The following is a 22,483-nucleotide window of genomic DNA, read 5'->3' on the forward strand; positions in this document are numbered from 1 at the left end:
AAAAAAGAGCAGAGAGCCCCTAAATGAAGCTGAGACACGAAGCATAAGGGATATGCTTTGTTCCTGCCTGGCTTAACCCCCCAAATAGGCTGGTGTACTCTTTAACAGGAGAGGGAGGGATGGACAGACAGACAGACAGACAGCAACTGGTGTATATTGTGTACCGAACCAGAAAGAAACAGTACATCCAGACATCCCTCTAATCTCCCAGTCCTGCTCTTACTCCAGGGGACACTTTACTGCCCAGGTGTTCGCCTCACTTGGATCCCATTTTCAGTAAATAACATCCACTCTGTGATAAGAAGATATCATATTGTGGTACTTTTCTTCTTTGTTTTTGTTGGGATATATTTGTATGAGTTTTGTGGGGTATATTGTAATAACTTTGTACTTACACGTACTGTATAATAATCAAAGGTAGTGAACATCTATCCCTAAAAACAAAACAAACAAAAAAGATGTCCCCATAAGATGAGGGCTGTAAACAAGCCTGTAGGGCATTTTCTTAATTAGTGATGTATGGGGAAGGGCCTACCCCACTGTAGGTGGTTCTACTTATGGACTGGTAGCCCTGGGCTCTATTCGAAAGCAGGCTGAGTTAGCCATGAGGAATAAGCCAGGAAACAGCACCCCTCGTGGCTTCTGCATCAGCTCCTGCCTCCAGGTTCCTACCTTGTTTGAGCTCCTGTCCTGAGTCCCTTCAATGATGATCAGTGATGTGGAAGCCACATCACCCCTTTCCTCACCAACTTACTTTTTGTTCATGGTGTTTCACTGAAGCAATGGGTTTCTATTGCTAAAACAGAAAGCAAGGCTGGAAAGGCAAGCAGGGAAATATTCTAAGGTAACTCAGCCTTTAAAATGTTTGCTACACAAATGAGATGACTTGAAGTCAATCCCCAGAATCCAGATCAAAGACCCAGACAGAGTGGTATGGACTTGTAATCCCAGACATAGTTCACTGACTGGTCAGCCTAGCACGATCAGCAAGGCCCAGGTCCCGATGAAAGATCCTGACTCACAAAAGAACAAAATTGGGGAGGGAAAACAAGATAAAGGCTGATGAGATAGCTCAGCAGGTAAAAGTGCTTGCTGCCAAACCTGAGGATCTGAGTTCTGAAGTCTATCCCCCAGGAGCTATAAGGCAGAGAGAGCTGACCTCCACATGTACACACACAGACACACACACACACACACACACACACACACACACACTCACACAGAGAGAGAGAGAGAGAGAGAGAGAGAGAGAGAGAGAAAAGGAGGAAGGAGGGGGAGAGGGAGGAGGAGGGAGGAGAGAATAGGTAGATAGATAGATAGATAGATAGATAGATAGATAGATAGATAGATAGATAGATAGATAGATAGATGATAAATAGATGATAGAATAACTTTTTTTCCTAAGAGAGCAGGTAGAGTTCAGAGGCTTCTCTCTTTGCTGTTGTGTTTTTATCTGGGAAAAATGAAAGGGATTCAGATTCATGTTCTGTGAGTTATTGAGTACTCTGCTTAGACGTGTGTGTGTGTGTGTGTGTGTGTGTGTGTGTGTGTGTGTGTGTGTGTGTGTGTGTTTTAATACTATCAGTAGTTAATGAGCAGGCAGACTCGGATCATAGACTCAATTTTAAACTGTGTTTGTCCTAGTTAAGTAACTCTTGTCCCCCACAATGTCCCCTCTAATTAATAAGCTACCTTTGATAAGAACTAAATTTGTTGATACTTATAAGGCACTTATAAAGTGTGCAGGGGAAGCTAAGTCCTGAGTTCCTCCTAGTTATCTTGCTACTTTCCACGTATAGGTCTTCCCACATAGATAAGACCTAGGTGGGGTGGGACAGAAGAAGCTTACGGCCCTGCTGGCTCTGTGTTGACAGCCTGCCAGACTCCACTACCCTCCTTTGGGAACCCAGCCCTGGAACACTACCTGGACGGGTCATAAGATATCTGCTCCACCTCACTCTGCCCAAAGCCGCAAACCAGAGAAATTGCAGGACGGGCGGCAGGACGGGCAGTGCCAGGCATGGCTGTTGGTTTTTTCAGCTGGCTTAAGCTGGTCTGTGTCTTGTTCATGCACCTGGCTTGTAGTGCTCACTGGTTCTGCTTGGCTGTCTCTTCTGCCTGTACAGGTCAGCACTTCTCACCCTGCTCCTGCCTCCCCGGGACATTCCACAGCCATGGTCAGTGTGCCCAGCTCCCAGCAACACCTCTCAACGAACATGTGAGTAAAAGGTTCAGAGTCAACCTGCCCTCAGTCTCTGGCATGGAGGTCTCATCTTTGCAATCCCCTCTGCCACCTAGTCTCCATGCCCAACCCAAAACATACAAACAGCTAACGACACCCCTTCCTTCTCTTCCACTGATGGTGAGCATGGATGAGAAAACGACAGATTAGAAAGCACAACATTGCTAGGAGATGGGTATGGAGAGGTCTCTATTGTCTCACTCCAGGTTTCAAATATTGGCTCACTAGTGAATATTGACTTGCTATAGTCAGCAAAATAAAAAACAAAAACAAAAAAAAGTATATTTGGCATTGGGGTAAGAAAAACACTTGCAAATAACTACTTTGATAAAGAGTTTAGGAGCATCTCACAGTCCTTAGGATCTCAGAGGACTACTGGCATGTCTAACCTGTAGCCTACATGTTTCTTGAAGCCAAACACAGCTAAGGATGCAGCCCACCACAAAATCATAAGCTAACTTAAAACATTGCCAGATCTATTTTGCTATACAGATCTAAACAGTCCTGGGGCTTACGATTTGATGATGACAACCTCATGTCACAATGTCATAAGCTTGGACATGCCAGGCCCAGGTGACTCCGGATCCAGCACAGCTATTAAATTCTTCCTTCAATGCCATTCCTGAGGCAGCTCTTCTCACAGCTCAGCCTCACCGTTCCCTGTTGTCCTCACAACCGTGACTCATACCTGGACACCACCTACCTGATTCCTGGGTGAACTTTAGAATAGCGTCTTTCTTCTCACTCATTTCTGTAAGACACAAACCCGATTCCCCTCCACCCACCAGTCACCAGTGGAATCGTTATGTGTGAAAATACTAATGAGAATCACCTCTGCCTCCCACTTCCTAAAGTACACTTTACGGCGCCCAGCTGTCTCCCAGGCTGTTCCCAGAAGTCAAAGAAACCCTGCTCTCAGCCCAAAGAATGTTTCCGTTTCTGTGATGACTCTGGTCTCGAGAGCCTGCCTGTCTTCAGACCCACAGCAGACAGAACTGAGACGGCTCTAGGTAGATTGTCAGACACCTCTGCCACTGATCCTGACCTTCAAGCCGTTTCTCTGCTGGAGGTCAGTTCCTCATTGTCACAGTGCCCATGTAGACCTATCTGTGATTTCCACCTACATGGAGTGGAGAGACCAAGGCCTGCTTCCTCCCCCAGCATTCCAGCCAGGTTGCTTCACTTCCATCTGCCTTTCATACTTAAGTTTCCATTTTTAGTGATTTTTGTTGCTAGGTGCTGGCAGGTGAGCTACGGGGATGGCCTCCCCTTAGTCCTTCACTGGTTCTGTGCCCTCCTCCACCATGTTCCACTTCCCTCACCAGCTCCTTCTGTTTCTAGGTTTGTAGCCCTGCACACTTACTCAGCCCAAGGACCCGAAGAGCTGGACCTGAAGAAGGGAGAAGGTATCAGGGTTCTGGGCAAGCATCAGGATGGCTGGCTGAGGGGCGTCTCCTTAGTCACTGGACGAACTGGCGTCTTTCCAAGCGACTATGTCATCCCCGTTTTCAGGTACATCTCCAGGGCCCATCTGTGCATAGAACTGATGATGGCGGACCCAGTGTCTTTTCAGAATATAAGCCAAGAAATAGCTTTTGCCTTCCCATCCCATTAACTTACACACAAAATATTTATAAGTCCCACCCCCGAGGTCTCACCATGTATTTATAGGCTGGCCTGGAACTTAGCCAAGTCGGCCTCAAACTCACAGTCCTCCTGCCTCAGATTCCCAGGTGCTAGGACTACAGGTGTGAACCACACTGCCCAGCTTTGCCCCCATTAATGCCCTGGCCATGCCGAAGAGCCTGACCTGTCTTATTCCCCACATGAAGTCACTGATACACAGTGAATGACTTGCTTAGGACTGGGTTTGAGACTACGTCCCACATTTCCCTCATCACATCTGACACCAAAACAATACCATCGGTTAGACCAATTGGAAACTGTGGTTAAATGCCTCCCCGAGGCATCTCAGAAGGGTTCTCAGGACACGACTGAGAGGCAAATTTTCCATACATTCAGACCCATTCTTGTCCAGCCATGCCCAGGTGAAGGACTAGTTACCCTGGAGGAGCCCTTCCCTCCCAGATCTCCCAGTGACCTACCAAACCGCCCTGCCTCTTCAACACTGTGCCCACAAACTCATTCAGACCTCAAATCTATTGCAACTCCTCCTACCTGCACCATCACCTGCCCAGCCATGAGGCAATGAGACCCTTATCACATGTCAAACCCTGTCTTTGTGACATGTCAGAGGGTCAAAAACCCCAAGAGCAGCAGACTCCATGAGACATTTTGGCAGACCATCCTTTAGGTGGGGCCCTGTGTCCAGAGGAGGGCAGCAATAATGGTGAGAAAAGAAAGAACTGCAGCATTGGAGAAACTGATGACGTAGGCTGCTTTAACCTGTAGAACACAGAAGGTGTGAGTGATGTGTGTGCCAGGAGCTAGACAGAGACCATGAGGGAGCAGAGGAGGAGGGCAGGGGATACAACTTAGATGACTTGGCTTCCAAAAAAGGATACAGCAGCTGGCTGGCCAGGGAGATGGTCCCGGTTTAAGAAGAATACAGGCAAAAATGAGGTCCTTGAGCACCTCAAGAAAGCGATTATGTATATATGTCATATATACATATATATAACATATACATACATATATAACATATATATATGAATGACAGAAGTTGGGATAAGATATTATAATCATTCCTTTCGATGTAAGATCCCTAGAATTTGTTCGAAGAATAGCAAATTAAAAGTCTGCATAACTGATGTTTTCATCTCTTTAAACATTTATTGAATTTTTTTTAGATTTAGTGTCTATGGATGTTTTGCATGTATGTATGTATGTGCACCGTGTGCTGGTCTAGAGACCAGAAGGCAGCATTAGATCTCCTGGAGCTGGAGTTACAGATAGTTGTGAATCACCTTATGGGGGCTAGGAACCAAAATCTGGACCTCTTTAAGAGCAAGTATTTTTAACTACTGAGCCATCTCTCCAGTCTCTTAATGTTCACTATATGTCAGCTATCATACCTTTCCTGAGCCTGGGAAATTTTTAGTAAATCACACACACACACACACACACACACACACACACACACACACACACGTAAGAATTTGGCCTTATGGAGAAGGGAGAGGATGGGGGAAATCTTGGAATTAGCCAAGATGATTTTGGAGAGAAGAACTTTCCGGGTCATAGGAACCGCAAGTTCAAAGGGCCTGGGGTAGGAATGTACCCGACATGAAAACCAACTAGACTGGGTTAGAGCAAATGATGGGTAGGCCGATTGAAGATGAGGTCAGAATGGCAAATGGGGCCAACTCATCTAGAATTCTTAAGTCATAATGAAGGGTTTGGTTTTAACTCCAGAGTTTTTCAGCAGTAAAGTAATATGATCTAATCTACATTTAACCATAATCTCTCTGTTTGCTGGGTTGAGAATAAACTGTAGAAAAGAAAGGGTAGAGCCAGAAAATCTAGCTAAGAGAACACCACACCAACCCTGCTGCGAGGGTAAGTCGCCAGGTCTTCAGCTTACAGGGTGGCGATTGGAAGCTGTAGATTCCACAGATACCTTAAAGCTAGAGGCTTCATGGCTTTTCTGACATTAACTATTAAGTGTGAATGGGTAGAGGATTAAAGGTGAGTGTGAGTTTGTTCCTCTGGTTAACCAATAGAGCATCTGCTTTATTAGGATGCCAGTGATGAAAACATTAGCAGATGGGCTTGAGCTGTGGGCAAGCAAACACTTACATCACAGCAGATTGTGAGGTGCCTGTTTGTAACCCAAGTAAAAGTGCTGGCAAGCCACGAAGTATACGTCAAGCATTGAAGAGAGAGCCCTGGTCTTGTGATGCTTACTAAAGCCATGAGATTAGATGAGATCATTTTCGGTGTGATGAGGGGTCAGGAGACTAATAGGCAGCTAGAAACAAAAATCCACAAGGAGTAAAAGGAGAGTCCGACCTAGAGGGTAAAGTGATTACAACAGCTGCCATGGATGGCAGAGTGTAGTAAGCTGAACCAGAGCTAGAAGGTATTAAGAAGAATGTGGAGTAACCATGAATGGTTAATAATGGACAAGGAAAGGTACCTATTCCCACCAGAGAACATTTTCTTCTATAGACTCTGACCTAAGTAGTCCAGGGCCCATGCTGACTGCCAATAACTCTGCTTATATGCCAGGGTTAGCCCAGAGTCTGAAATGGATCATCAAAGAATTAGTATGGATAAGAGTGGTCGTATATTTACCATCCATACATGAATATTTTTGAGGAAGTATAAACTGAGAAAAGCTCTCCATTTCCGGAGACAATCGGGATGTGTGGCCACCGCGTTTGTGGGATTCCAGCTTCCCAATGCGCCTTCTTCCATTCTCCCTCTTTGGTCTTCTCTTGGGTAAGCACCCAGTGCCCTCAAGTAGGTCATGCATATCTGTGCTCAACCTTCTGAAATGGGTGCATGCCAGACAGGGTTGGGGTTCTAGCACCACAGACTGACAGTGAGCTGATTCCCACCTCCAAGTCCACAGAAATATGAACATTAGCAGATAATGAAGTGCTAAGGCTGGGGTGAAGTTTTCTCATGGGGAAGTGGCATGCACAAGAACAAGTCCCTTTCTCTGTCCCTAAATGCTATTAGGATAGAGAGGATCCAAGTGTTGCTTCCTTGATGCTATTTCTCATACAAAGAAGCTTCTGACTCCACTAAGCTTAGAGGTAGATGATGTATGCCAAGTTTGTCCAGCCAGGTACAGCTGGCCCTTATTCATATCTACCTTTCCATCGTTGTAAGTTTCATCCTCCCGTTTCTCAGACTGAAAAAAAGGCTGTCCATTGTCAGCTCTGTATCTGCTATTATCATCAGGCTCTATGTGAGAGACAATGCATGCAAGGCTCCTTTCTGCTCTTTCTGCCTCCCTTGTCTGTTTCCTGTTTACAATACTAGCTCTGTGGTGCCTTTAACTCCCTTGGTGTATAATGCTAACAGCCATGGCTCTGAGATGGGAGATGCCCCCCTGGGCTCTGACACCTTTGCTCTTGTAGCATCATGCCCTACAAACTGAGACAGAGTTTAGGGATTAACTACAGATAAGAACTGACCAGAACTGGGCATTGTGACACATGCCTGTAATCCCAGCACTCCGGGAAGCTAAGATAAGAGGATTGGCATGAGTTTGGGACAAGGCTAGGCTATATAGCAAATATCAAGCCAGCCAGAGCTACACAGCAAGACTGTCTCAAAAGAAATGAAAAAAAAAGATTTCTATTTATAATTCAATATGTGGGACATTTTAACTACTCATACCGAAATATATATATTTTTTTTCAGCTACCAACACATCTAGTTCCTATTAATCTCGGCTAAACCTCTGCTTCCATGAAGCCTCTTCTCCTCCTAGACCCTGAAGACATAAGCAGGCTCAGGCTTACAAAGCAGTTGTCATGCATCCATCTGTCCAGCATCCAAACCCCTTCATGCATCGGCATCCACTTGCCTCTTTTCCTGTGTAGTCTCAGTAGGTGGTGATCCTCAACTTTCCCATTCCAACCACAACTAGTTTTCCTTTCTTGGAGGTTGTCAGTGCATGAGATAGGGTCTTGTGTTGCCTAGACTGGCTTGATATTATTGTATAGATGAAGCTCATCTCGAGTTTCTTATTGTGATGGTTTGAACAATCCCCCATATGCTCGTAGAGAATGGCACTATAGGTGTGGCATTGTTGGAGTAGGTGTGGCCTTAGAGGAAGTAGGTCACTGGGGGGTAGTCTTTGAGGTTTCAAATGCTCAAGCCAGGCCCAGTATTTCTCTCTGTGTGTTCCTGCTGCCTGAGGATCTAGATATAGAACTCTCAGCTTCTTCTCTAACACCATGTCTCCCCTCTACACTGCCACGCTTCCTGCCATGACGATAATGGACTAAACCTCTGAAGCTGTAAGCCAGCCCCAATCAGATGTTTTTCTTTATAAGAGTTGCTATGGTCACGGTATCTTTTCACAGCAATAGAAACCCTAAGACACGTACCCTCCTCCTTCTATCTCCCTAGATATCTCCCTACCTGGGATTGCACGTATGTGCCACGTGGTAGTTTAGCTTGGCCAATCTTACAGTCCTATTTCTGACTTTGAAACTGGAGCCAGGGAGAAAAGAATGCAGAAAGCTAAAGATCTTTATGGTGAGTCCAGCAAATGACATCAACACTCCGATGTCAAATCCACAATTGAATCTTCAAGTACTCACTCAAATCCTGTTCCCAGTCCTTTCCACCTGACTCCTGTCCTCCCAAGAAATTCCTCCCATGTAATTATGCAGGAAGTTCTTTATTGTAACCTTCATAGACACATATGCCTGCCTTGTGCCTTATGGGTGGAGGAAAGTAACAAGGGCCACCACTGCCTGGCCTTTCATTCTCCACACAGACTCTACAAAGTTGGCCAAGGGTCAACCTTTCTCCTTCACAGGAGGCTGCTTCTGTGGCAAGCCCAATAGAACTACTGTGAGAAATGTTCACTTGGAAAATAGGATAAGCTCTAATATTACAGAGAGAAAAGGACATAGGGGCCTGTTAGCAGAGCAAACCAGAATATCCACTCCTCCCACTTAAGCCCAGAATGTCTTCTAGTCTCCTCTGGAAAACAAGGATCATAATGTCTTCAAGTTTGGGGTTTCCTGGGGATTAATTAATACGTGTTAGCAAAGTGCTTTGATGTTGAAAGAAAACACTAGGTAAGTGGTAAGCTTTTTGCCAAAAGACATAGAGGGAGTCAGAACTGGGTGGGAAAATCACAATACGGGAGTTGCTGGAATCAAGCCCGGTGATGAGCTTATAGCTGGTGCCATAAACCATCACTCAGAAAAGGGACCGGTGGAATAAGATTGACTTGAGCCTAATTAGCTGCATTCTGTCCTTGCTTTTGTTGCTTCTGCTGGGAAACAATTTGGGAACCAATCTTGCCTGTTGCTTATGCACTTCGCAGCAAGCAATTCCTAATGGCCTCTTGTTCAAAAGACAGTCAGCCACGCTCTGGGGTGTTAGCCAGTTTCTAGAGATCTTCTTTAGTACCCAGGCCACATATCTAGAATGTAGTCTTGTTTTTAATCACTGGTGAACTACTCCATTCTTCATTGACCACGCCATGGAGACCAGAGCAGGTTGACAGATCTGCATCAAAGGTCCCTTGCAGCAGGTGTCAGGTCCTAGAGCTTGTGGTAGCCTATGCTTCTCGTAGCATTAGCCACAGTAAAACAATAGCTAGCCTACCTTCATTCAGCCATGGCTCATTATAATACACATTGTGGTTTATAATGAGCTAACCAATGGAAGAGGACAAGGAAGAGCAAGGAGAAACAGCCTAAAGAAAGCCATGAAGGTCACTGGGTGGCAGGACTAGGAGGGCTTTCTACCAGGTCTGAATCAGTGGGAGTGAGAGAAGGGGATGTCAGGCCACTGCCTCAGGCTCCACTGGGTGGAAACAGTGTCCATGAGCTTGCTGTTTATAAAATGTTAGTGTTGATGGTGATCTCACAGCTAAGACTGAAGTGATAGCATCTTACAAAGTCACTTCAGGGCTACCAGCCACATTAATTTATTTTGGGTGAAAAAAAATTTTTTTCTTTGCTTCTCTAACTAGCCCTGGAGATGGTATAGTCAGAAGTAGGGCAGAGAGCTGGCTTGACCTGGTTTCAAACCTCCCGTCTGGCAATTGCTTAGACAAGTAACCATGAGTCTCTGTTTGTCTCTCAGTCTTTATATCTGTCTGTCTGTATGTGTATGTATATGTGTGTGTATCTTTCTGTCTGTGTCTGTTTGTATCTGTCTGTCTGTCTGTCTGCCTCTCTCTCTCTCTCTCTCTCTGTGTGTGTGTGTGTGTGTGTGTGTGTGTGTGTGTGTGTGTGTGTAAGAGAAGCCACATTTATATATAAGTAGGTATAGAGGCCAGAGGTCAACTTCAAGTGTCATTCCTTTGGAATCATCACTGTGTCTTTTGAACAGAGGTCTCTCACTGGGACCTAGAACTCAACAATTAGGCTAGGCTGGAGTCTGGCTAGCCAGCAAGCTCCATGGATCTGCCTGTCTCAGCCTCCCTGAACTGGGATTACATGATACCAGCACAACTGGCTATTTTGAATATGGATGATGGAGACTGAACTTGGGTCCTCATGGTTTTGCACGAAGCACGTTACCAACTGAGCTCTCTCTCCAGTCCCGTATACTCTGTTTAATCTCTACATCTCTAAAGCCATGGCCATACTGGTGCTACCACAGAAAACCATTATGAAAAACCCACACTAATATGGGTGAAGTACCTGGCCAGTGTGAGCACTCATCATGTATTAGCCAAAATGACTAGAAGGGAGTTCTGAAAGCACTGTGGCCGCCAGTGGACAAACACATTAATCATCAGTCCACACAGAACACAGAGGCTACAAAATGAGCCTGAGAAATCTTCACCTTCAAAGCGTTCAACATCTAGTGAGGAAGCCACTGAATAAACGAAGACTCGATAAACAAAATAAGCAAAGAACAGTGAACTCGTGTACAATCTGTGCCCTGAATCAGTCTGACGGAGTGTGGAATGAGGGGGTACCAGGGCCATACAAAGGAATGAAGCCTGGGTGTGCAAGTTCTACCCGATCTTGTGAGCCCTTCCTTGCTATCAGAGCCCACATAGTTATTAAGGTGTGGGGAAGTGGGATCAATTTAGTCAGGCCTCTGGTAAAGGAGTGGGGATGGGTAGTTGAGAAAGCTATATTCATATGAGGAAGCTGACTTAAAAAAAAAAAAAAGACTCTTGACTGAACATTTTCTTTCTCCATGTCTTCTCTTTTTAAAAAACAATAGCTCAACAGCTAGAAAGACATCTAGTTTTCCTGATTCCCGGAACCCCACTGTCTGCACCACATGGGCGTTATCCACCTCCTCTGTGTCCTCCCAGGGTAGCTTTTCAGAAGGTGATCCCCGGCAGAGTGGACCCTTCAAATCTGTCTTTGTGCCCACTGCCGTTAACCCTCCAAGGAGCACACCTGGCCCTGGGACTTCTGGACAAGGGTCTCTTAGGAAAGTGCGGAGCAGCATGAGAAAGAGTAAGTACTGACCGAGAGGTACGAGCTTAGAGCTAATGATGGCGGTGCCAACTGGGACACACTGGAAGTTTGTCACTAGAACGATGTGTTTGTTTTGAACTCAGCCTCTGCAAATGGTAAGTCCTAAGGGACAAGTGCTTTTATTGAGGGAAGCTCAGACCACCCGAAGGCCACTGTCCAGATCCACTCAAACATAATATGGTAAATGGGATGATACCAAGCTGAGGGCTGGTTTGTAATTGAATTATAGCCAAGTTATATTGATTTTTATTAAAAACCAGCCAAAGGCTGATATACTGCTCAGTGCTTCTCTGTGTTCTAGAGAAACCCTTGCATGGGCAGGGGCTGGGGGTCAAAGATGAAATGCTAGGGACGGTACTAAAATCCTGTTTTCTACTACACTATTTGTGTAATGTGTGCAGAGGGGTTCTTCTTGAAAAGGTTATACAAAAGCAAGACTCGGAGCCTGAACCCACCAAGCCCAAAGTTTTCAAGATTAATAGAGGTACCCAGTGGTTACACTGTCTGCACTGCCCTGTGACTTCCTTTCTCCTCTATAACATCCACACTGAAGGCGTGGTGGTCACACAGAGCTGTCAGCAACACCGTGCTGTCATTAGTATCTCACTATACTAAACTGCACGACATTTCCTCTGGAGATAAAAAATCTTGAAACCTCATTGTACAAGACATCAAAGATTCCTCCCTGTCACAATCCAAGTGTGGAACATCCCTTCATCAAGCAGGCCCTGCAGTCTCTCCTACAAACTCAACAAATGACTAAATGTGAGATGCAGCCTTGCAAACATAAGAGTGGCACGAGGGACAGTGTGCCACACAGAAATAATTATATGTAATATATATGACATTATATATGGCATTATGTTTATATATGTTATATATTATCCATAATATATGTATACATCAAAAACAAAAGAAAACACTGTCTTCACCTACCCATGTCCCAGTCCTTGCATCTCACAACCTGCGTAGCCTCTTAAATGGACCCTCCTGCCTCAGCCTTCAGCCCCTTCTTTCCTGCTGCTCCTGCCCCCTAGAATTCACCATAACAGTCTTGTATAAGTTACCACTCTCTTTATTCTCCTCACTTATAAAATGGAAATAATAAAACTCACCTTATCACCATCCCTATGCTAGCTAGCAAGAGCATTGTACCCCCCTTAGATTTAACTAACAGACAAATTTAACAAATAACAATACCATGTCTACCACATAACAAGTGCTCAAGAACATGGCGCATATATCTACATATATATGTATATAAACATTAATTATTAGTAAATAAATCAGTTCATTACTAGTATAATGACACATGCCCATCTATATCATGAATGGGCTTGTTTAGGATTGAGATGTTCCCTCAGCCAAGATCACTTAGTAATGCAGAGAATGGCATTAAGTATACTTTTAACAGCTCACATTTTAAAAATACACTCCTTCTGTGTTGCTGTGTAAGTCTTGATTGACCTGGACCTTTGACTGCTTTTGTTATATGCCTACAGAGTAAGAGAGCATTGAATCTTTTGAAAATTGGAAACTGACCAGATAAACAGGCAATAAGCCAAATTTCCCTCATATCCACCAAAGCTAAGGACACATTGGCCTGGTGTTATTTTGCCTTCCCTAGTTCCAGAAGCTTTCCTTTCTCCCTTTTTCCAAGGTGACACAGGTCAGGCTGTCAGTCTTCCCAAAGGCCCATGCCATTCAAGGAGCTGTCAGTGAAAAGAGTGAATGTCTAAATGCAAAGGTCAAACTCTGCAAGTGGCAACATGCTTGCAGCAAGCTACTGAGACAACCTGGGCTCATTGTCCAAGTTTACTTCCTGTGGTTGTAACCACACAGAGGGTGTGGACTTGGCTGGGCCCTCTATGCTAGACACAAATGGCTTTGATTTACACCTCTGCAAGAGGTGTTAGGAAAGGCCATCACGGATAATATGTGGTTCTCTAAATGCTTAGAGACCCTTTGAGAGATGTCCCACAATGCTTCGCAAAAGTAACTCCCAATCTTTTCCCCAAAGACAAAGAGCCTCCCACTCCCATGGTCACCTCTATGATTTATGTCTAAGGGATGGTACTTCCTCCTTAGAGCCTCTCAGGGAGGACTTGGAGGAAGGACTATCTCAGTGAGGCACAGACCCACACCGTCAGACTTAGTGTTGCTAGGGCAGGCACACCGTGCTGTCCTTCATATAATAATGATGGCCAGTAAACATAAGTGACTTCAGGTGCTGTCTGGAAGTTTGTGTATCTTGTAAGACGCAATTCACACACTGCTGTGATTCCGAGCCGTCACCAAGCAGGAAATAAACATGGACACTGAGCACAGGTGGCTTTCCCAGCTGCTGTCCTAAGCCACAAGCTTATCGTGTCTATTAGCACTTTCTTCAGCAAGCAGACCGTAATCTTTTTCTTGTTTAGCTTTCCTTCTCTGTTGTCTGCGCACTTTGTGTTTCTCTGTCTTTCTTCCTCTCTGGCCTGTCTGCCTCTGTGTCTGCTTCTCACTGTGAAACTGTGTCTGTTTCTCTAGCCATCTTAAAAGGCTAGAGGAAAAGAAAAGAAGGGGGGAGGGGAGGGGAGGGGACTGGAGAGAAGAGGAGAGGGGAATGTAAATTGAAGCAATATACTTTCCGACACCTCACATAGCATTCAGCTAGACTGTTACCCTTTACCAGCATCCCAAATAATACCAAATAAAGGATAGGTCACCTTTGAAAGCCCCCAGGAGAGATTAAGTACAGTCACATTCGGAAATCATTTATCTATCTATTGGGGAAAACCCAACACCTTGCAACCTAAATGCAAAATGATGTCATCCACCCTATTGCTGATACCTGCTCTGTCATCCCCCAGATGGATCCCTGCAGAGACCAGTTCAATCAGGGATCCCCACTTTCATGGTGGGCTCCCTCAGGTGCAGTCCTGGCATGGTGATCCGGCCTCAGAAGTTCCAGTTTTATCAGCCACAGGGGATGACCCCTTCCCCAACACCCATAATGGTGGAGATAGGGTCTAAATCTATTTCCACTGGGGAACCTGTCCTGACCTGCATCAACAGAGGTGGCAAGACCAGGACCCACTCCGCAGGCAATTCCATCATCATGGAAGGCAAAGAAACACCCATCAAGAGTGAGCCCCCACCCAAGCCGCCTGTGTCTGCACCACCCTCCATCCTTGTGAAACCAGAAAATTCAAAAAATGGTATTGAAAAGGTAGGAATGGAGTGACACTGGGAATGACTGACACTGGGAGTGACTGACACTGGGAGTGACTATTACTGGAAATGACTGACACTGGAATGACTGACACTGGAATGACCTGACACTGGGAATGACTGACACTGGGAATGAGTATTACTGGAAATGACTGACACTGGAATGACTGACACTGGAAATGGCTGACACTGGGAAGGAGTGACACTGGGAATATGTGACACTGGGAGTGGGTGACTGAGAATGACTGACACTGGGAATGAGTGACACTGGGAATATGTGACACTGGGAGTGAGTGACTGAGAATGTCTGACACTGGGAATGAGTGACACTGGGCGTGAGTGACATTGGGAGTGAGCGACTAAGAATGAGTGACACTGGGCATGAATGGCATTAGTTATGAATGACTGGGAATGCGTGACACTTGGTATGAAGTGACATTGAAAGCCTGACCCTTTAGCCTCCCCGCTTTGCACATCACAAGACTGCCATGTTGGTGGACATTGGCAACCACACCGGCAGCCTCCAACAAAATCCTCACAGCCAACACACTTTCATCCCGCTAACACCAAGCATGCCTTCTCCTTGCTAGCCGTGTGCCTCCATCCACGCTTCTTTTGAGAGCCAGAGACAGCCTGCAGAAACCATGGCTCAATTTAAATTGCCACTCTGGTTAGGTGGCTCTGGCCAAAATGCTTCACTGCTCCATGCCTTTGTTTATCCATTGTTTACTTGCTTACCTAGTCCACAGAAATTATAATATAGGAACTAGGGAGATGCCTCAGCAGTTAAGAGTACTTCCTGTTCTCTGGATTCGGTCCCTCATGATGACTCATGATCACCCATGATTCCAATTCCGAGAGGTCTGACACCCTCTTCTGACCTCTGCAGGCACACACATGGTGCACATACAGATGTGCAAACAGAGCACACCTATATACATAAAATAAAAATAAATCAAACCATGATGAGTAAATAATAATGGCCACACGTAGGCTAGGAGATGAGAGTGAATGGTGTAAGATGTGTGGTGTGTTGGCACAGGCTTTGCACATGCTTTTTCATCAGATGGCAGGAACAACTAAACACAGGAGAATTTGGGTGATATCAAAGTCACATCGAATGATTATTGTAACAGCTGACTTGACCTCTGTGGTATCCATCATCAGATATGTTAACATCTAGTCTGGACAATTTGCCCCTAGAAGGCTTGGATCCTCATAAGGTCCAGCAAGAGAGGTAATGAAATGGAGAAGGTGACGTTAAAGGAGTCCTGTGATGTTCATCACACGCCTTCAGCTTACTGAGCGTCACCACACCCATCAATCATCCCCCACACTAGCATCCTCATCACCATCCCACCAATACTCATTCCCTACAAACTGGACAGGATGACGTTCCTCCTATTCGTTAAGTGTTAAAGACACCGTGCACAGTACGCCATGGATTCCATCTCATCGAACCCTGACAACAACCCTCTGAGGTAGATAGTCTTTTCATCCTCATTCAGATGAGGGAACAGAGGCTTGGGGAGTTAAACAAAATTGCCCAAAGCCACACAGCTGACATCTGTATCCTATAAGAAAGCCCAGGCTTCCTGCTAAGCTCAGAAGGAAAGGCATTTGGAAAAGGTCACGGTGACTGACAGAGGGGTTGGGAGAATGTCTTCCAGTTTCTGGTTCATGTGATCTAAAGGATTCCATGCCCCAGATGTCCAGTACCCCATTCATCAGACACAGCCCCCAATCTCTGAAGTCATTCAGCAAGTCACAAGGTCCCACAGGAATCAGTGAGAAACAGGAAGTATGGGAAACTTGAAAACAAAAGCGATAGAATTCAATGGAACCAAGGGGCAATTCCCAGGCAGTACCACAGAAAGTGCTGGAATAGCGACTGGCTAAAACACCTGCAATTGCTGAGCAGAATACATAACCACCTCGGAGGCACCAGAGGAAGCAAAGTGAGGTAGAGCCTGAAGCAAGTTAGACACACAGTCTAATAAGAAGGGAGCAATTCCTCAACCCAGTCTGGTGCTGCCAGAATTGGTATAGGCCCAGTTCCAGCTCTTAGATTCTTTGTATATTTGCTTTTGGTTTTTATTTTGGTTTGGAGACAGATTTTTCACTGTATCGTTCAAGCTGGCCTCAAACGGACAGCCTCCAAATGCTTACACTACCACCTCAGCTAGCTCTGAATCTTCCACCTTTTAAAGAGCTTTATACTGTGTGTAAAGCCTGGTCTGCATATTCATCTTACGGTCTTGCTGCATGGGGGAGTCAGTCAACATTCGGAAGGCTACACGGCAGCAGCAGGTGTTCAGACACTAAGTCTGTGATGAGCATTTCTTGAGCAATTGTGGAGACCTCAGAGTGGGGTCATTAGTAGAATTCATGAGGAAGAGCCAGGCCTTGAAATAGACCTTAAGGAAAAACAGAGGTGAGAGGGAAAAGTGAACATGTGTTTCCTGTTGGGCAGTCTGAGTTTGTTCACTCTCAGATCAACAGCACCTGACGGGGGACATTACATCATTGCATAGTAGTAGACATAAGTATTTGCTGAATGAATTCCACGTCAATGAGGTGTTTTGAATGGAGACAACTGTAGCGGGACCACACAAATACTATCATCAAAGGGTTGGGGACAGAGCACACATCTTACCCATGGTCCCTTGCTCTTCTTTCTATTTTACAGCAAGTCAAAACCGTGAGATTTCAGAATTACAGCCCTCCGCCCACCAAACACTCTGCCTCCGGTCCCACCTCTGGAAAGCATGAACTGCCAGCCACCTTGAAGGGGTCTCAACCTGAAGCAGTCTCCTCAGAAGGAGAGATGACCATTCTATTTGCCCACCGAAGTGGCTGCCACTCCGGGCAACAGACAGACCTTCGGAGAAAGTCAGCCTTTAGCAAGACCACACCCCCAGTGTCCACTGCTTCAGTCTCACAGACCTTATTTCCCACCAAATGATTCTTCAAGTGGCTTTTCTTAGTCACAAAAGGGGTAAATTGCATATAAATACAGTCTGCCTCCACCACAAATGTCCTATGGTTCTTTGAAGGTTGAGTCTCCCTTTTTAACTTGCAGGAAGGGCTGGCCTTCTCCTTTCACTTCAACCCTGGCTGTCCTGGAACTTTCACTGCAGACCAGGCTGGCCTTGAACTCAGAGATCTGCCTGCCTCTCCCTCCCTAGTGCTGGGATTAAAAGCATGCAGCATCACCAACCAGCATGTTTCTAAACTTAATGTTAATACAGTCAAGCCCATTGCTTAAAGCCAAAGAATGAGGCAAGTGTCAATACCTGCACCTCCAGGACTCAGGATTTGGCCTCTCTTCCTATGCCCTCAATCTAAAACCTCTTTGTAGCCTAAAAGACAGCCAGAGTGTGACAGTGGTGAAATTGTTCTCAGGACTTCTTTGACCTCATCACCATCCCCCTTTCTTCTCATCACACTAGAACATTCTCTGCCATCTGCTGAGGCCATATCTTCTTCACTCCACAGAATCACAACTCCAGTCACAAAGGGGGAATTTGGTATGAGATGGACATTTTCAACATTATGACATCCACTGAAACTGAAGAGAGTGACTTTCTGAGTTTGCTGCCCCAAGACCAGAGAGTCTAATGTTGACTACCAAATGCCCAAAGATTATCATGCATTAAGCGTCTTGGCCTGACCCTTTCCATATATTTCTACATGGTAGATAAGCAGGGAGCTGGCAAGGCAGATAGGATGTGTGTGGTATTGTAGACTTCATCCTTCCTCTCAAAGCCTGCTTGAAGGGACCTTGAACAGGCAGTGGGTTCAGATCTCTATTCTGCCTGTATCCCAGCATTTTTTGTTCTTTCTGGTTCTTAGTCATGTGGGGCAGGGAACTAGTTTTCCTTATAGGACAATGGGAGAGGGCAGAAAGGAGTGCTTCATGGAGAGTGCTACTAAAAGAAGTGTACTGAGAAGGCTGGGGGTGGGGGAGGGAGATAGGAACAGAGGAAGAATCATGCATGAAACAAATAGATGAAAAGAGGCTGGAAAGGGGAAAGAGTGGAGTTCTCAGGGAAGAATATAAACAGGTCTGGTGGAAGCAATGTTTACACTGACAGAAGGTGGAAAAAGGACCAGAGTCTGCAGTGGAGAAAGGGTCAAAACTAGATGACTCCATACAGATGGGATGGAAGGAGCAGGTCCAGCCAGGGAGCCTGGTGAAAGGGTGAGGAATCGGTGGTGGGAGGCAGCTCTGAGAGCCAGGGCCACGATCTAGGACAGCCCATTAGTTCTCATTAAATGTAATTGTTGTGACTTAGCATTCATCGCATGTCCATCAATGTGGACACTTTGATGCATAAATGTGGTTTGCTACTAAAGCTGGGTGCCACTTAAAAGAAAAAAGACAGATCTAATTGGACGTTTCCTACAGACCGTTCTTGCAGGTCTCTGGATTGTGAACATACATCTTTTACCCACCCACACACTTGGCAAACTGAATTATCTGTAGGCTTTTCCATTAATAGAATAAAATGAAACCATAATCCTGCCAAGAAATATGACATTTGTGCCAGAATTTTGGAACCGGTGGAGTCCATAGTAGCATGTTGTTCTTGCGCTTCTGAGAGATGTGTAGGTCATGAAATCAACACACTCAACTCTGCCTCCTTGAACTCAGGACAGCCATGGAGATGGAGAAGTGGGATACTCAAAAGGACAGAAAGACACTATGATTTGTCCAAGTATGAGAATCTATGCCTCACCTTTACCCCAGAAAACCATTCTCATTAAGTAGAGCAGACATACACCATCATAATGAGCCAACCAAATGCTTAGCCCACTCTTCATCTGCAGCAGGTCCAGATATTTTTTTTAATGTTTGTGGCTATCAAACAGGTTGTTTAGAAGACATCAAAGGGGTAGCTCCATGGCACCAAACCTTTCATCCATTCCCAGAACCAAATGCTTCCCAGAGCATCCTTTATCTTGTAGAGCTTTGGGAGGGCTTGAACAGGATGGGCTGATATTTCTAAGTAAACGTTGATTTCACGAGAACCTTCCATTCCTTTATTCCACCAACTTGTGTCTGACGTTTACCTCCGTGCTAGCTAGACACAGCAATGAGGGCTGTGCACTTCCTGTAAAATTTTGTAGGGCAACTATAACTGTTCCTGTTACAGAGCCAAGGAAATGGAAGCTTGAAAACTGGCCACAAACTGGCTGAGGCAAGCATCCCTGATAATGTAGCCTGCTTGGGAACTGTAGTGTAGGAAGTCAGATGCCCTCCCTTGACTCCAGAGCGTAGTGCAATTCTGGCTCCAAATGCAGAGAAGGCCCTGCTGGGCAATTCTGGCCTTCGTTATCTCTTTGTGGGAAGGCTATCTCACTCAAAGGCAGCCATTCTCAAACCTCACTAAACTATTGTGAGGATTGCCTGAGATGATAAAACAACTCGAAGCTTAATGAATACCTACAAATGCTAGAGTTGGCTGGGGGTTTTTGTTTTGTTTTGTTTTGTCTTGCTGGATATGGTGGCCTTTAATCCCACTACTTGGGGAGGCAGAGGCAGGAGGATCTCTATATGAGTTCAAAACTAACCTGGCCTATATAGCAAGTTCCAGGCCAACCAAGGCCACATAGTGACACCCTATCTCAAAACAAAGCAAACCAGAAAGGAACTTTAAAATCTCAGGTGGGAATTTTTAAACTGAAAGTCTGTCCGGCACTGTGGAGTTAAAAGGAAATGCACACAGCCTGGTCTTTGAGGTCAGAACACAGACTGAGTCCTGAAAGAAAAGCAAGAGTCAGAAAGAACGGGCAATGGAGAAAACAAGCTTCCAAGTAGACAGAAAGCTTTGGCAACTGGCCTTAAATGTAGCAATCAAGCTAACTTCCACTGACAAATCCACTCCTTAGTAGAACATTCCAGGGATGCAACACTCCCAAGTCTCAAGTAAAAAGTGCTCTCCTGTTACATACACAAACCTCCCGGGTAAGACTCACAGGCCCTGGAAGGTGCCTCATTGCCTCAGGCTCAGACCCTAGCACCAAAGGGGTTAATGGTAGGATTTCTTTGGAGGAAAAGGGAGGACAGCTAAGAGATGGCAGTGAGCCCCAACCAACCGAGTTCCACACTGAGAAAAGGAACTAAGCATAAAGATCTTCCATCTGCGCTCATCTTCCTTTCTTACATGGGTTCATCCGCATCCCCATCCTTCACCCATCTCCAAGAGTGTCTCTTGGAGCAGAAGAATTTGAAGCAGTGTCGACTTGGTAAGTCAAGAAACAGACCCAAGGACTCTGAGTCTCGACAGCTCTTGAAAAGTCAGTATGACCATTCACACCAGGTGCTTTGGCAGCCTAGAGTAACTGGGTGGGAATCAAGGCAGCTTCAATAAAATAGCCAGGAATCTGTCAGCTAGTCAATCCCACAGGCCCACTCCATCCATGCACATGATCCATGCTTGCTTTAGGCACAGTTCCCCCTTGGACTCCACCTCTCAAGTCATAAACCCCTCCAAAGTTTGAGCTAAATTACTAAAGATTAGTCGCCCTGGAATTCTCAAATCTAGTATACTGGTCTTAATCTGGAACCTTGGGAGTCATATTTGGCGATCTTTAGATCAAGACCAGGCACTCTTAAGTTTTTCACAAGCTCCTTCCAGTGGCTCAGAAGCACATAAAGCAAGAGGATTTCCTCTCCCTCTGTCAGGGGCACAGCAGAAATGGCATCCAGCAGGAGCATGGCCACACTTGTTCTTACACTATTAAAATAGCTCTGTACTAATAAGTGAGTTACAGCCACACCCCACACCCAGATTTTACCCCAGATCGTCTCCTCCACTCCATCACCCAGCAGCTAGCTAAATACATGGAAATCTCCACCAAAAAGCCCTTTTTTCTTCTGATTGGCTAGTGCCTATGTCTGATTACTGAAAGTCTAACTGTTGCCCTATGATACAGAACAGGGCCAATGAGGTCACTCACAAGCAGAGAACACTGCCAGAAAGCCCTGGATTCTTCCCAACCATATCCTGGCTCAGGAAAGGAGCTGACTGAGTGAAGACGACCTCTGCCCTTGAGCCTGCCTCCTCCGGCTAACACTTCCTCCCATAGACATAAACAATGCTTGGGTGCTGGCCAGCTCCTGTTCACACATGGTATTGGCAGGTGAAGAAATCATTTGTCTCAAAGAGTTCACCAGGCGTCTACTGGTATTCAACCCTGACGGTCACAGGCCTGCCACACACCTCTGGACTCCATTCCTGGGAAGTGAGGAACTGGGACAAGAATAGCAAATATGCCCTCACAGCTCCCCCGCCAAGACCCCACAGATGCTTCCCTTGTTTATGCCTTGGAAGGAAGGACTCCAGTCTTCCCTTTTATTGGGAGAAGAGAATATTGACAGATGCAGCAGCTTCTGGCGTGACTATGAAGGACAGCTCTTAGGGTGTGTGTTTAGGAGGAAGCCCTAGACCAGTCCAAGCCAAAGATTCTTGCTGCAGGTTGGTGTCACTGGGAATAAATCACGCAAGGACATTTTGCTTAAAATAGAGCAATCGTAAATGATCAAGCTGTCTGCCAGAGTTATGTCCTAGACCAGAGCAGAAACAAAATGTTCCCAGGAGGCCCTCAGTCCACTGATCTACACTCTGACAAATAGAAAACAGCAGAGGTGGGATTCAGGGTATCCCTTCAAATCAAAGGCAGGCAAGTCGGAGCTGGAAACAGTGTGGCATACAGCGAGAGTAGCCATCAGTCACCTTGAAGCAGGCTTTAGGAGAAGTGATAGGGACACACTAGTTAACTAGAGGCAAAAATACAGGTGGCCCTCACGGTGTGGGATTCCTTGATGTTTCTAGATTGGGGGCTTCTTTTGTTACTTCCCCTTTTAATTATTAAATGTTACATATATAAAATATACTTAAGCAGTGTTATG

The 22,483-nt window shown here is 45.6% G+C and overlaps 1 protein-coding gene across 1 annotated transcript in view; it reads left to right on the forward strand.

Moving 5' to 3' along the window:
- Sh3rf2 (SH3 domain containing ring finger 2) overlaps nt 1-17,601 on the forward strand; it is a 105,670-nt gene extending 88,069 nt beyond the window's left edge. Inside the window, exons 5-9 of the mRNA XM_032885871.1 lie at nt 2,127-2,218; nt 3,584-3,754; nt 11,090-11,331; nt 14,205-14,563; nt 17,255-17,601. Coding sequence (XP_032741762.1) covers nt 2,127-2,218; nt 3,584-3,754; nt 11,090-11,331; nt 14,205-14,563; nt 17,255-17,530 — 1,140 coding nt within the window. The 3' untranslated portion in view covers nt 17,531-17,601. The remainder of the gene's footprint in view (nt 1-2,126; nt 2,219-3,583; nt 3,755-11,089; nt 11,332-14,204; nt 14,564-17,254) is intronic.
- Nucleotides 17,602-22,483: the final 4,882 nt, after the last annotated feature.

The sequence above is a fragment of the Rattus rattus genome, chromosome 15 (genome assembly GCF_011064425.1).
Source record: "Rattus rattus isolate New Zealand chromosome 15, Rrattus_CSIRO_v1, whole genome shotgun sequence".
NCBI classification, from domain to species: domain Eukaryota; kingdom Metazoa; phylum Chordata; class Mammalia; order Rodentia; family Muridae; genus Rattus; species Rattus rattus.